The sequence below is a fragment of the Cyprinus carpio genome, chromosome B8 (genome assembly GCF_018340385.1).
Source record: "Cyprinus carpio isolate SPL01 chromosome B8, ASM1834038v1, whole genome shotgun sequence".
NCBI classification, from domain to species: domain Eukaryota; kingdom Metazoa; phylum Chordata; class Actinopteri; order Cypriniformes; family Cyprinidae; genus Cyprinus; species Cyprinus carpio.
In genome coordinates this window covers 8,401,657-8,415,882 of record NC_056604.1, presented here as the reverse complement: position 1 = coordinate 8,415,882, position 14,226 = coordinate 8,401,657, and the positions used below count along the sequence as shown (strand labels likewise).

Below are 14,226 nucleotides of genomic sequence, written 5' to 3'. Positions count from 1 at the left end.
CATATTTCCAGTTATGTGACACTTTTTATATATCCGAGTTCTCACCCCAGGTGCCACCTCCACACTGAACCTGAAAGCCACCCTTATTCCCCTAAGGGGGTGAGACAGTCCACCACACACCCTGGTGGTAAGAAAGGAGGAAAGAAAGAGTCATAAAGAAAAGTCAGGTTTTTGTGTAAGCTGAGATGAAAGGCAGAAAGAGAGAGGGCGGAAACATCTAAATGGAGAAAAAGCTGAGCTGTGCAGTGTACCTCGACTGCTCGTTCTTCTCCGTGACTCTCTTCACCACCATGGTTCCTGCGTTTCACATAGAGAATCTAAATAAAACAAAAAATGCAGTTCTGACCAAGGGCCATCTCTGCAGTTAGGGTAAGTCACATCTAGACCATAACCCTAAAGCTGCAGGCAAGAATAGAGGTCATGTGAACAAATTGCTATGTCCTGTCTCCTATGTTTTGTATAGAGTCTGTGTTACATTACAGTTTGTCTCTTACCCGAAGGCAGCACTGAAAGTTTATTTATGCTGTTTATCGAGCAGGTGGGAAATTTAGACTCAAGGAATTAATTTCCCTTTTCCTGGCTGTAATCCTTTAGAATTTGGGGTTTAAGTCTTCACGTAAGCATAAATCCGGAGAGTCACAAGAGTGTGTTTGTGTGTGAGACAGAGAGCCAGTAAAAGACCTGACATGCTCATCCCTGATCGCTTAACCCTACATTTTTTCTCTTTTAAAGCCTGCTTAAATTTTGTATTCATTGTCAAAATTGATATCTGCATTAATCTCAGCTGAACTTTGTGCATTTGGGTTGGTTTGGAAGTAATTGAAAGTAATTGTGTGTGTTTGGGGGGATGGTGGGTGTTTGTGTCCACATGTTGTGGTATATACTGTGGTGTAATGACCTCAGGCGAGAGGGGCTGAACTGAAAGGCGCTTTACTGCAGTCCAATGTACAGCCTGCCCAGAGAAGGACCCACACACACACATACACACACACACACACACACTTACAGTTAAACCGGCAGCCAGCTGAGCTAAAGGAGAGTTGATGTGTTCGCTGAAGAGAGTTCTTTCTTTTTCCTGCAGGGACGGTGCAGGCATGGACCCTACCATGGAGTATGTCAAGGTAAGGCTTCGCATTTTACCTTAACATGTGCGTGTGGAGTTTGAAATGATTGCTTTATTATGGTGAAAAGCCACTGGCAGTGTATGAGGTAATCATGGTATTGTGGGTGAGGGTTTATAGAAGACAGAAATGATCTTAGGGCAACCCTTAACCCTTTGAGATATCCAATACTATTCAGCTTAAGGAGTTTTGTAAGTGTAGAGTCTTTAAAACAGGACAGGAATGACATCTATGCTGGATGTTAAGGATATGAAGGACTGTAGTTTATTGACCGAGTGCTGAGTAAATATACGTATTACATTGCATACTTGGATTTGCATTAGAGATAAATGTGTGCGTCAGTGGGAGTGATTATCTTTGTTGTATAAACATTTACGCTTCCTGATGTATCTTATGTGCTAGTTAAGAATGATTACAGTTAAGCCAATTGCAAAAACAATACTTTCGTTCCATTTCTCAGTGTTATTTAACTCCGAGTTAACAAATAAAGTGCACTCTCCTTGACCCGTCTAGGTAGTTGACCACATTTGATTCTGAGGGAAATGACAGGCAATGTATAAATTAATATATCAGACCTTAGACTCTTGCAACTTTAAGCCAGAGCTGTTCTTAAAACACAGGAAACTCTACAGCCAAAATTTTCGATAAAGATCTGACAATTTCTGCATTTCCTACTGTGTGAGGGGCCCCTGTAGACACATCCTCAATTAAAACAGCACAATTACAAGGAGGAAATGAGTTGGTGATGTTTCAAGGCTCTGCAAACAACATATGCAGTTGAATTTACACTATCAAGTTAGGAACAAATGACAAATTTCACTTGCCAGCAAAGGCAGAAACATTCCCTGGCTTTATTTTGACCTGGGGCATCATCTAGTAGTTATGAAAGCTCTCCATCACACAACATGACTGTATTACAGCACCCACGACTCTGATGAAAGATATGGTGTGACATATATCTTGAGTGCCTCATTCTGTTAGCACTGCCTGAATGAGATTTTCCACTGTGATCACCTGCAGCCTTGAATGTGTTGTCACCACACAGCTACCTCTGTCAGCCTGCTGAGAAACGATCCGTCTCACTCTCTCTGTCCTCCCTGTACTCAGTAGCTCAGTGGCTTGCATCATATTGGGGTCTAGCAGCTCCCTGTGAAGAATAAACACTTCATAGCATTACCTCACACAGACAACAAACCAAAGCAAACAGCACAAACACACACAGTCAATAGCAACAATACCTTAGCAGTGCTCCAGCACAGTTGAACATACGGTCACCATAATCGAAGATTATTTTTTATAAAACATCATTACAGGGTGAATCCCACAGCCTGTCCAAGAATGTTTTCCATATTTTACAGAAAATGTATTTTGCACAAGCCTATTTTTGTACCAGTACAGTTTTTTTTGCACTGTGATTTTTATGACAATTAAACACATTTTACCACAAAATTTTCATTAATGCAATTGTTATAATTAATATAAAAAGTACATATTGTTTGAACTGAATTTTGAAAATAAATAAATAGGAGTGATTTAATTTTATTTTTTAGCATTTTACCATTACTAATTAATATTTACATGACTAAAAAAGTGAAAAATTATTATTTTAATAAATGAATGATTGTGTTTATACAAATGATATATGGCAATATTACTGTAAAAATCCAACTCATCTGGATATTAATGGAGTGTAATCTCATTAATGAAATAAAAAAAAATAAAAAATAAAAATTGGAGCAAAATCTGATTCAGACATTCGTGAGATTCACCCGCCAATTAGAGAGGCCTATAACAGAACTTGACAAACATATCCTCAGGGGAATTACATAGCCATGAAATGTTTCAATCAGATGAACTGCATATACACTGGCTCTTTATACTCTATTCTCAGAACTGTCTGCCTGTTTAATGTGTGGCCATCTGTAAGCATGCATCAGCAGCTGTAGTAATCTGTACTGCCATGTGAAGCTTTTCTGTTTACAACACTAAAAACTCAGCTGAAAACAACTAAATCTAGATGTTGACAGAGTCTTCATCACACCTGTGTGTTTGGGTGTCTGCGTCAAGGTCTGAGGTAGTCATAGCTTCAGTAAATAATCCCCCGTCCTCTCCCTCAGACTGAATGAATGTGGACCTCAACTTGCCCTCTTCAGGTGGTGTTGAGTTTCCAGCATCATGTTTATCAAACACCTGGGTCTGAACAGAATCTGGGATCTCTGATCTCTCTTAGTAACAGAAGGTTCCCATGCAGATCTGTGCACAAATTCAATCCGTCAGTCAGAAAGCCACAGATGGAGTTTATCATCTAAAATAGTAACTTATTTAATATAATATACGTATATATTGAAATTATGCTGCTATAATTATGCTGCTTTCCTCTCAAATTGTTACCTGATGTTGATCATTCAGCCAAGAAACGATGAAAATACTGTAGTCTTTGCTACAAAAAAGGACCTTAAAATGATACTCCTGTCTCTTACAGCTTGTTTATCCACATTACATTAAATACGCTATCTATACACAAGGTCTGTAATCAATAATCAATTTAAAAGCGTTTCTTTTCTATCAGGTTTAACATATTTCAACATTCAGCTGGCTAGTTTTGCGTGTCTTGGTTATTTTTTTATTTCATATATCATTTATTCAAAACCTAAAACCTTGGCCTATTTTTTTTTTTTTTTTATGAAGAGCTGTTAGCTAAGGAATGTTTTCTTCAAAGTTAACAGGAAGCCAGCCATCAAAAATATTGGATAATTAACTTCCAAGACCTCATGCACTGATATCACTTCCTGAAGTCAGATGACCCTGGTTTTAGCATTGTTAGTGAAAACTGTTTGTTTTCAGATGATATCAGATCAGGTGGTGCTTTCCATCATGGTTCGGGGTTGAATGAGTCAAGTTTAGATGTAAGCTCAAATGCACAACTTCTACTCAGTTTACATATGTAACCCCAGGACAAAACCTGCCAAGCAACTAATGGCAAGTCATCTATCTAATATTTAATATCAAGCAAGAATGATATGATTTTTTTTTCCTTTTACAATATCAAGCCTTTATTTTTCTCTGTCTCTCTCCTTGCGTGTGAAGCAGAGATTGAAGAAATTGGAGCTATTATCATCGAAGAGGATCTGGAGGGTGGAAATTGTTTGGGTGACTTGATGTTTAAAAATGTAAAAAAAATTTAAAGGGTGGGAATCAAATCTGTGATCTGCGGATATGACACATGAATCACTGACTTCTTGTTGTGATTCATGGATGGAAATGAAACATCAGTGCCACATTTAATTTTCATATAAATTACAAGACATGTTGGTCTCATTGGCACGTAAACACTAATTTTCACATTACACGTTTTAAGAAAGATAAATACACAACTATTCAAAATCAGGATAGGCCGATACAAAATGAAAAGTGATCTAATCTGAAGATCTTATAATGTACTATCAAGAACTTTTTTTATAATCTCCAAAAAAAAACATACATATGAAAGCATTTTAGAGCTTAAATAAAAATACATAAATAAATACATAAAAATCAAAGATTAGCAGGATAAAGTTGTAGTAACAGTCATAATAATTTGAGTAAAATGTAAATAAAAAAAGTCAATCACAAAACTGTGATACTGACTATATTCTTGTAATCTCAGATGTTTGACTAGTCACTACTACTATGTTATACTTTTTAATATTTTTTTTATATTTAATAACAACAGATTTATTTCCTGTTTTCTCCCACACATGCACATGTACACACACATCTTTCTGTTCTTGATGGCCTGATGGAGAACACACACACACTGTTGCTCAGTAAGCTGCTAAGCACTCATGAAAGAGCTTTACAGGAACAATGAGGCACTGTTCCCTCTGTGGGATCTGCTGCCCTGTGAACCCACAGAAAGACCTCCTTAGTCCGGCCTGCAGCCTCTCTGAAAGTATACAGCAGCTAGAGACAGAAGCACAGAAACCCCGGTTTTGAACAGAGAACATAGACTGAACAGTTCAAAGGGCTTCTGTCTCTCAAAAGATGAGAGAGACAGGAAGCATGAAGACCTGATGGAAGAGACTGACACACCCACTCATATTGTTATAGCAAATCATATCACCATTGCTTGATATTTCATATTCTGTAGATATACAGACAAAGAATAGAGTAATGGCCATGAAAGTAGGTACAGTAGGAACTTTAGGTCAGTCTGCATAGAAGAAAATGCTAAAGATTTAATCAGTAACATTATTATTACACAGCACACTATTTTACATTAACAAACATATAATTCTTTAAAGAATTCAACTGTAAATACACATGAAAATATTACAAGGGTGATATTTCTATTGATACATTAATGATCGATTAAACATTATATGTAACAATGTTTAACAAAGGTAATATAAAGTGTTACTAAAGTAACCATGTAAAAAATTCAGCAGATTATCCCTAATGAATGCTATGACTTATTGTTTTACTTTTATATAAGTAAATAAATGTGTTGTCAGATATCCAGAGTTTTCATTAAATCGAAATGAAAGAAATAGCATGTGGCACACTCCCTGCTTCAAAGCCTCCAGTTATTATAATACAGTGTTTTGGCATGTGTTCCAGAACTTAATGCAGTGATATTAAAAGTAGTATTTTTAGAGCTTTACCTCAGGGAACACTGTAGATTGTACTAAAATCTTGTCCACAGGCATAACTTGACTGGTGTTGAAGATCGTTGATCACATTCCTATTAGGATGGAAAATCTCTTGATTTTTACATGACTGTGAACTTGGATCAAGACTGATAAAACCAAACATTAGTGGGTCAAAGCAAAAGCTGAATGAACATTGTATTACATAGTGCAACAGAGATGAACTGTCACATCACTAAACAAAGAGGAAGATCATCAGTGCATCTAGAGGTTTAACAAACATTATTAGGTGAGAATAGGAAAACTATGAGGAAGCCGCTATGACTAAAGCTTGCGTTGATTATTATAACTACTGCACACATTACAGAGGCACAGCACCTCCTAGTGTTCATGTATACACACTGCAGCACTATCTAATAAATTACAGCAAGTTTTCATTCACATTTGATTTAATATCAGAATTTATAAAAAGTGAAGTCCTTTGAAATAGCAGGTCTAGTGATTTGAGTGAAAAAGTTTCCAATCATAGTTTCTGTAGTGTACAATAATAAAAAATTTATATTAAAATATGTAATGATAAAAATATTAAAACATTATAGAAAAATAAAAGCAAATGTCATCCTTGACTCCAAAATCAGTCATAAGTAGCATAAGTAGTATATTTGCAGCAATACCCAAAAATACATTGTATGGGTCAAAATGATCGATTTTTCTTTTATGCCTATAATCATTAGTCATCATTAATCAAGTAATAATATTAAGTAATAATAATAAGTAAGATATTTTGTAAATTTCCTACCTTAAATATATCAAAACTTAATTTTTGATTATTAATATGCATTGCTAAGAACTTCATTTGGACAGCTTTAAAGTCTATTTTCTCAGTATTTTATTTTTTTGCTCCCACAGATTCCAGATTTTCAAATATTTGTATCTTGGCCAAATATTGTCCTAACAGATCATACATCAATGGAAAGCTTATTTATTTATTTACTTAATTTCAAAAAATTGACCCTTATGACTGGTTTTGTGGTCCAGGGTCACAAATTATAATGAAATCTCAACAAGAAAACAAAAATAACTTAAGGTCTAACCACTGGATGAAGTCTGAACTCTCAGACTTTATGCACTGGAGTTGCTGCTGGCCTGTCACCTTAGAAAAAGAACTTGCTCATATTACACTGTAATATTTTACATTTTTGAATTGTAAATCTAATTTTCTTGTCTGCATTTTTTGCCTGCTCAGAAAAAAAAATGAGCAAGATGGAATCAAAGGTTTCCCAGATTACCCTAATGTGTCTTAAAATACAAATATGGTATTCAGCTAGAAACGGTCACATGCAAGCACTTTACCCTTTGAACTATGCTCTCTTGAAGTGAAGTCAGACATGTATTTAAAATATATTTTTTGCTCTTATGTACAAAAACATCCCGCTGGCTGCTTTCTTTAGCAGACTGTGGAAAGGCAGATTTGCTTGCAGGGCCATGGTGATTTTATTGAGCATAATTAGGTAGTTTAGGAGCCCACTCGGGGAGAACATTCCAGTGTTGGTCCGAGGGTGTGCCAGCCAGCCATAACGTCTTTGTTTACCTCTTAAGAGCAATCTGGGAGAAACATAACAAATCTGTTGATAGACATCCAACTCTTTGCGTCCAAAAATGGCTCTGGATTATGTAGGACAAACAGCACACTTTACTGTTTTCCCTCATATTCATACTGCTTTCCACTTCATATTCATTTATTTTTGTTGGTTATTTAAAAAAATATACAACAAGGTTTAAAGGGGTCATAAGATGACATGCACTTTTACAAGTTGTTTGAACTGAAATATGTGTTGGCAGTATGTGTACACAACCACCCTATATTGTTAAAAAGCCACCCAGTGTTTTTTTTTGGTTGTTCTTGTTAAATCATTTCCTCTTTCTCAAATCGAGCCGATCTCAGATAGTTTGATTGACAGTAGCGTTTCAGCACAGACTGGACTGGTGTCTTACCTTAGACCCTCCCTGAGTGAGCTGTCATCAGTCTGCCACTGTTTCACCGCCAGAGCAGATGTAGACAAGAATGACTCCTAAGCGATTGAGGTGTTCTGTTGTTGGATGTAATAATGAATATAGCAGTCGTCATTTACTCCCGACATCTGAGCCACTGAAGAGGCAGTGGATTACGTTTGTTTTTGAAGGGAATGCACCCCCGATCTACCTAAATGCTTCTATGTTCACGCTAATCATTCCTGATCCAGCTTCACCTACAGAAAAAGTGAGTTTAAGTTTTTACGTTTTTTAATGAATCTTTGCAAATCGCCTTTCCTGATAATGTGCTAATCAGCAAGTTAACTAACGGCTAAATTAAACAGTCCCTCAGAGAGCGGTTTGGAAGAGGAGGCGGGGTCATCATACACCACCAACAACCAAAATGAAAAAAACACAAAATCGACACACTAAAAAAACATATTTTTGACGGGGTAAAAAGGGTGTTGTTTTACACTACCAACTACCAAACTGTTACAGACTTTTCATTGAGACCTTAAAGAATCATATCAACTTGTGGAAAATGGGCATCCGATGACCCCTTTAAAAGATAATCACCTTAATTTGTTTAATTTTTTTACTCAAACTGCTTTGCGAATAAAATAATTTATAATAATAATAATAATAATAATAATAATAAACACATATATGGAGAAAAAAATGCAAAGAAGGATTTTTTACTAATGGATTTTTGTGTGCAGACCCCACAAAAATTCTGACATTATTAAATAATTTTTGAAAGGTCCTTTCACTAAATAGCCACACAATATTAAAAGGTGCAAATAACACACACACACACACCCACACCCACACCAACAGACTCACCTCACACAAACACTGTGAGCTCTTATTCAGTCCGGTGAAATGGTCTGGAAAACATGAATTCTCTTCTGTCTTCTAAACTTACTGGTTTCCAAATGCCTCTTTTACTCTCTGAGCCTTTTCTATGGGGTGGGGTTCCTTTCCCTGAAAATGACAGAACTCATAATGCTGTTAACAAATAAGCTAATCAAGAAAAAAGCCCCTGTTAGCCCCCCAACCAACTAGCCACAATATCACTAAGTGCTGTTTGCGTGTGACTAGAGACAGTAGTCTTGTTATTTAAACCCCAGTGGGAAAAATGAGTGAATTTGGCCGTCTGGGACCCTTCAGGCTCAACCGAGCTTTCTTCTCAGGGTCAGGATAGTCCCAGCTGGGGAAGAGAGCCCTGCCTGCTGGGGGAATGCTCTTTTATATTAACCCCCTGCTGTTACTGAAACCCCGCTGGATTTCAGTGTAATGTTGTGATGATACTAAAAGACACAGTCCTGGTCCTTCAGTGCAGACCTGTCACACAGTATCACCACTCTCCTCATCTGCCTGGAAAACTGCTCCTGAAAGTCCTCCACAGGAAATGCTCGCTCCTGTCTAAAAAGATTAATTTCATATGTCATTAGTGATAAGCAATGTTTTTTTCATGTCACTGAACTGCTGGATATCAGATTGTCTCTCAGCATGTTCTCATTTACTTGCAATATAGGTCAGCAATGTTCTTTATTCTGTTTTGGTATGAAGTGATAATTTTCATCTTTTTAAACCCTGATAACCAGGCCCACATGGAATTTGAGCATATGCAATGCTGCAGATTTCTGTAAAATCCAGTATTAGTTTGTTAAACAGTATTTTGGTTAATTTAATTATGCATTTAGCTACAAATAAGGAGGTAGTACTTCTACTCAATTTAACCCATTTTATCATGTTTAAATCACAGATCTTCTAAAATCAGTGCAGAAAATCAGGAAAAGTGTGCAGATTGCATTTAGAAATTAAATGTGAATATGATCCATGAAATAAGGATCATTGGTCAGTCAATATGGATTTTTGAATGGCCAATGGAATGCAGCTATATATCTCAGAACTCAAAACAAGCTTCTGTTAATTGGCCAGTTAGTGACTGAAAATCTCAAAATGGCTAAATATAATCTTTGCTCAATCCCTAATTAGCATATACCTAAAGAAAAAAGCTTTGAAATTTGGAATTTCTAAGAGAAAATGCAAGAACCTAAGAAATTTGAAGTCCTAATCTAAATACATCTTTCTATCCCGTTCCCTCCTCATCTTTTTTTCTGACAAGCTGTTAGAGGTTTTGGGGAAAGGGGGGTTGGTTTAGAGGCTGGCTGTGTGGCGCTCATGCAGATGGCTGAACTCTGATTGGCTGGAAAGTCATATCACATGGAGTTTAGCACGGCTCCTTACATGGGCTGCCCGGGGGTGAGAGCAACAGCATGGAGCAGCATATGCACTGCTGAGCGCTCAAACACATGCACACACACTCACACTCACTCATGCACACTCGCACTAAGAGAGTTCACAGACAGTCGCTGGGCAGCTAACATGCTCCTGTTCACCGGAGGTATAAAGCACTGAGTTTTGGAGATTAAAGCGTGTAAGAATATTTCCACTGATGAGTGCCACAGAAACAAGAGAGATGTCGGAGAGATGCAATATTTTAAGGACCATCACGGCAGCTTTGTGCTGCTTCTATCAGAAGAGCTCTGTTATTGGAGCCAAGGTGAGTGAAAGCTTGTTAAAATTACATCTGTATAAATTTATGTCAATTTAAGCGTTTTAGTAGCATCTAATTCATGTGTAATATTTATTATATTTATATTTTAACAACGGTTTACTGTTCATTTACATAATTATGTAACAATTTATGTTGGTTAGCAGTAAAATTTAAATAAAAAGGGTAAAATACTATAAATAGATTGTAGCATTACAGATTATTTTAAAAAGCAGGGAAATTTTTAAAAAGGCAAAAAATGTGGCAGAAAAGAACAGATTGATAGAGAGGTGCCATAAAAAGCAGGTCCATGTGTAGTTTTACTGTGGCAGTCTTTGGTCTGGGTTCTTTAGATATATGGCTTTGTTTCATTATAGTAAGTGAAGGCGTCAGGCACACGCTCACTTACAAGTGTGTATGTGTGTTTCTTCCCATTCACTTGTAATTGTTTAGCTGCACATCCTCCTCGTTGTCTTCAAAACCATTTAACCAGTATTGATTGAAATCTTTTATCTCTGTGGCTTACAAATGGGTCGTAAGTGTGAACACGTGCAGTTCTATTCACTCATCTAATGTGTCATGTGATAAGGACAGAGAGCTGCTCAGGTCGGGTTGAGTGAATTTATGGGTGATATAAAATTGGTTGCCCTACATGAGGCTGTTACAGTTTTATATGGAACCGATGTGGGAAGGAAACCATCAGCCAGCGGGTCATACAACTATTCAAAACGTATGGATTATTAATAGCAAGAATGTTCAAAGACTTACATTACACAGAGACTACAGGGGGTGTTGGCCAACAGGACGAAATGCATTCAAATTTCTGAGTGGACTGAAGGAGTCTCCACAGGTGTGGCTAATCGGTTCTTTCTTTCTGAGGGCGCATGAACTACTGATCTATGGTCCTTCAAAGCCTAGAACACAATAAAGTAGAGCATGTTAGGAAACAGAAATTCATTGAACAGTCCTGCTTTCATAGCAGTGTTCCTGTAGTTCAAACACCAGAGCATGGCACTAGCAACACCAAGGTCATGGGTTCAATTCCCAGGGAGTGCATAAACTGAAAAGATGCATAGAATTGCTTCGAATAAAAGTGTCATGAATGCAAATTGCACCAACACTGATGACAGATTCCTGGCTTGTTTATCAGAACAGTCTATATTTTTGAATTCTAAGGCTGAATTGGCCAGAAATAGCAGCATGTTTGTTATTTCTCGCGTCTGGCTGGCCAACTCATCAGATCCTCGCTCTCAGGGCTAGAACGTCTGTTAAAAACATTTGAGTCTGGTCCACATTTTTTGGGCTTGTTTCTAAAAATAGCACTAGGTTGTCATGGAGACTTCCGGTCTTTGCGATGGTGTTGGGGGTCAATGGGCAACAGGGACAGAGAGGGCAGTGTTGGTGCCTCTTGTATGAATTCTTTCTTTTGCGAGGAAGTTTCTCACAGAACGGCTTCAGTCATAGAAAGCTTCATCTGGCAGCGAGTGACTTCTAAGTAAATTTCTCAGTGGTGAAAACAACTTGAGGGCTTTATTTTGGTCAGTGTGAGGGGCAGCTGTGGGAAGGAGGGCGGCGTGTACTGTACGGTACAGCTGTGAATGTCTTCCACCCTGCAGAGGCTTGAAACTCAAACTGTGACAAGTCAGCCTTAAATAAACAAGCTTACTCGTTTGGCAGAGATGTATATTTACACCTGACAGACATGAACTCTAATGAATGCCGAATAAATCGTTCTTCTCAGTTAGTTCTTTCTAATGATTAAGTGACTGTTTGGGACTAAAACTTTACGGCATATGTTTTGTGAGTGTCTCGCCAATAGTGTTTTTAAGATGGCATAAAGTTAAAAGTAGTCTAACTCCGAACAGAGTCTTGAGATCCCTGTATTTGGTTTCATTCTTGGTTCTGTCTAGCTGTTTCTGTGTTAAAGTCCCGATCTTGTGTGATTGCTAAAACGAATCAGTGAGTCATTTTTAAACACCCAAACAAATTGGTTCATTGAAATTAACTGAAAGGAATCATGTCTCCTTTTCTCTAACACTTCCCACACACACTGGACATGCAGCAGAGGTTCCCCATGCACTGACAATGTAACAAGCAGAAGTATCTTGGCAGTGGCAGAAATAAAAGCTCAGCAGAGCAGTGGGACAGCAGGAAGGCTGTCTGATTGACAGGCTGCTGGAGAGCTGCTGACACAGCCTGGCACAGTCCCTTCAGTCTACCCCAAGGTTTCACCTCCTGTCTGTGATAAAAGAATATGTTTTTGGATCAGGGAATAAACACATAATTCTCGAAAGCACTTCATGTGTTCAGAGTGACCAAGCAACAACTACTCCTGCACTGTTTTAAAAAAAAGATTTTATCCATTGAAAAGTAGGCATTATGAATGAGCATTCAGCTGGAGGACAGCTACCCTCCTGAAACAACACTGACACCTGTGTTTGAACAGGAAAGACATTTCAGAGTCAGAGAAAGCTATTACATTTTGATGAAAAATTACAATAATTTTTCATGCAATAATGTGCACTGAATCATTCATAGTCATAGCATGAACATGAACAATAATTTTGACTTTCAAAATCATCTACAATCCAAAATTCAAAAAAAATCAAAAATGTATAATTTGAGAACTTGAGAAAAAAAAAGTTTGTAACAATTTCGTATTTTGTCAGTTTTATCTACTTTATTTGTACCTTCCTCAAGCAATCCATAGGACTTCAAGGCATTCTCCAGGCTCAAGGCTTTCCTTTCCAACAGGATGGCTTCCAGCAAATTTGAGTCCCCAGGACAAGCGTGTCCCCTACTTTTCCCCTTCTTCTCTCATTTGCTATACAGCAATTTGAGCATGCTTGAGGAAACATTAAAAAGAGGCCATGTTCAAAGTGATCCAGCACAGCTGCCCCGGGCCCTAATCTCCCCTTCTGCCCTCCTTACAAAGCCTGGGCTGGGCCACGCTGATTGGGACAGAACTGGAGTGGAAATGAGGGGGCTGGGGGATCATAGATTGAAATGGAGAAAATGTGATTAAATGAGAGAGAGAGGAAGAGAGAGAGGATCTTGCTTTTTTTTCTGATACTAAGATGCCCTCTCAATCCACAAAATATGATTTGACTAGATTATTATTCAGTAAGAATGGAGAGAAAAGTCAATATATCAAAGTATTGACATTTCATGACAACTGAAAACATTTAAAAATTGTACATTTTACAAAAATGATAAAAAATATAGATTTATAAAATATAAACAAATTATATATATATATATATATATATATATATATATATATATATATAAATTGGTATATTGATAGTATTGTATACTGATATGTATTGTGAATTAAAAAATCTATACTTTTAATAAAAATAGGGAAAAAATGAGTTAGATATCAGTATAATACTGTAACAAATATAATAAACTAAAAAATAATAAATTATATATATAAACATATACACGTTTATACTAAAAAAAAACTGAAAAAAATTGTTGTGAGAATACAACAGAAAAAATACATTGACAAATTGCAGAGTATAATATTGTATAGCCAGGTTCATACTGATTCTCAACCCTAAATTGCACTTAAAATGTGTAATTTAAATTAATCTTAAAGGACTATAAATCTTTCATGTGCATCAGTCACATCCCCAGACTCTGATGGTCTGTTCTTTCAGCTAAGATTTGTCCCGCCCTGTCCAGGAATACATGACGATGGCAGACACCCCAGGGACCATCTAAATGGACAATGTGATGGGGGTGAGATAAGAGAGGAAGAAATCCTGTGTTTAAAGTCCCAGGAGGCTGATGGGACACTCTGATGGCCCTCTTTGTTTACTATGGTTCAGGAAGGGTGTGACCCAACACCAAAGCCCAGACCAGGTCGATTGTCCTGCACATAAGAGGCTGCTAATGA

The 14,226-nt window shown here is 37.2% G+C and overlaps 1 protein-coding gene across 5 annotated transcripts in view; it reads left to right on the top strand.

Annotated features, from left to right (window-relative positions):
* Positions 1-14,226, top strand: part of bcar3 (BCAR3 adaptor protein, NSP family member) — a 64,628-nt gene that overhangs the window by 35,067 nt on the left and 15,335 nt on the right. For 4 of the 5 annotated variants that reach the window (XM_042729526.1, XM_042729525.1, XM_042729527.1 and 1 more), the window contains one exon: positions 1,082-1,121. In XM_042729526.1, the coding sequence (XP_042585460.1) occupies positions 1,082-1,121 (40 nt within the window). Of the gene's footprint in view, positions 1-1,081; positions 1,122-9,714; positions 10,332-14,226 lie in introns of those variants that run through there. The other variant, XM_042729529.1, reaches the window with a different exon arrangement.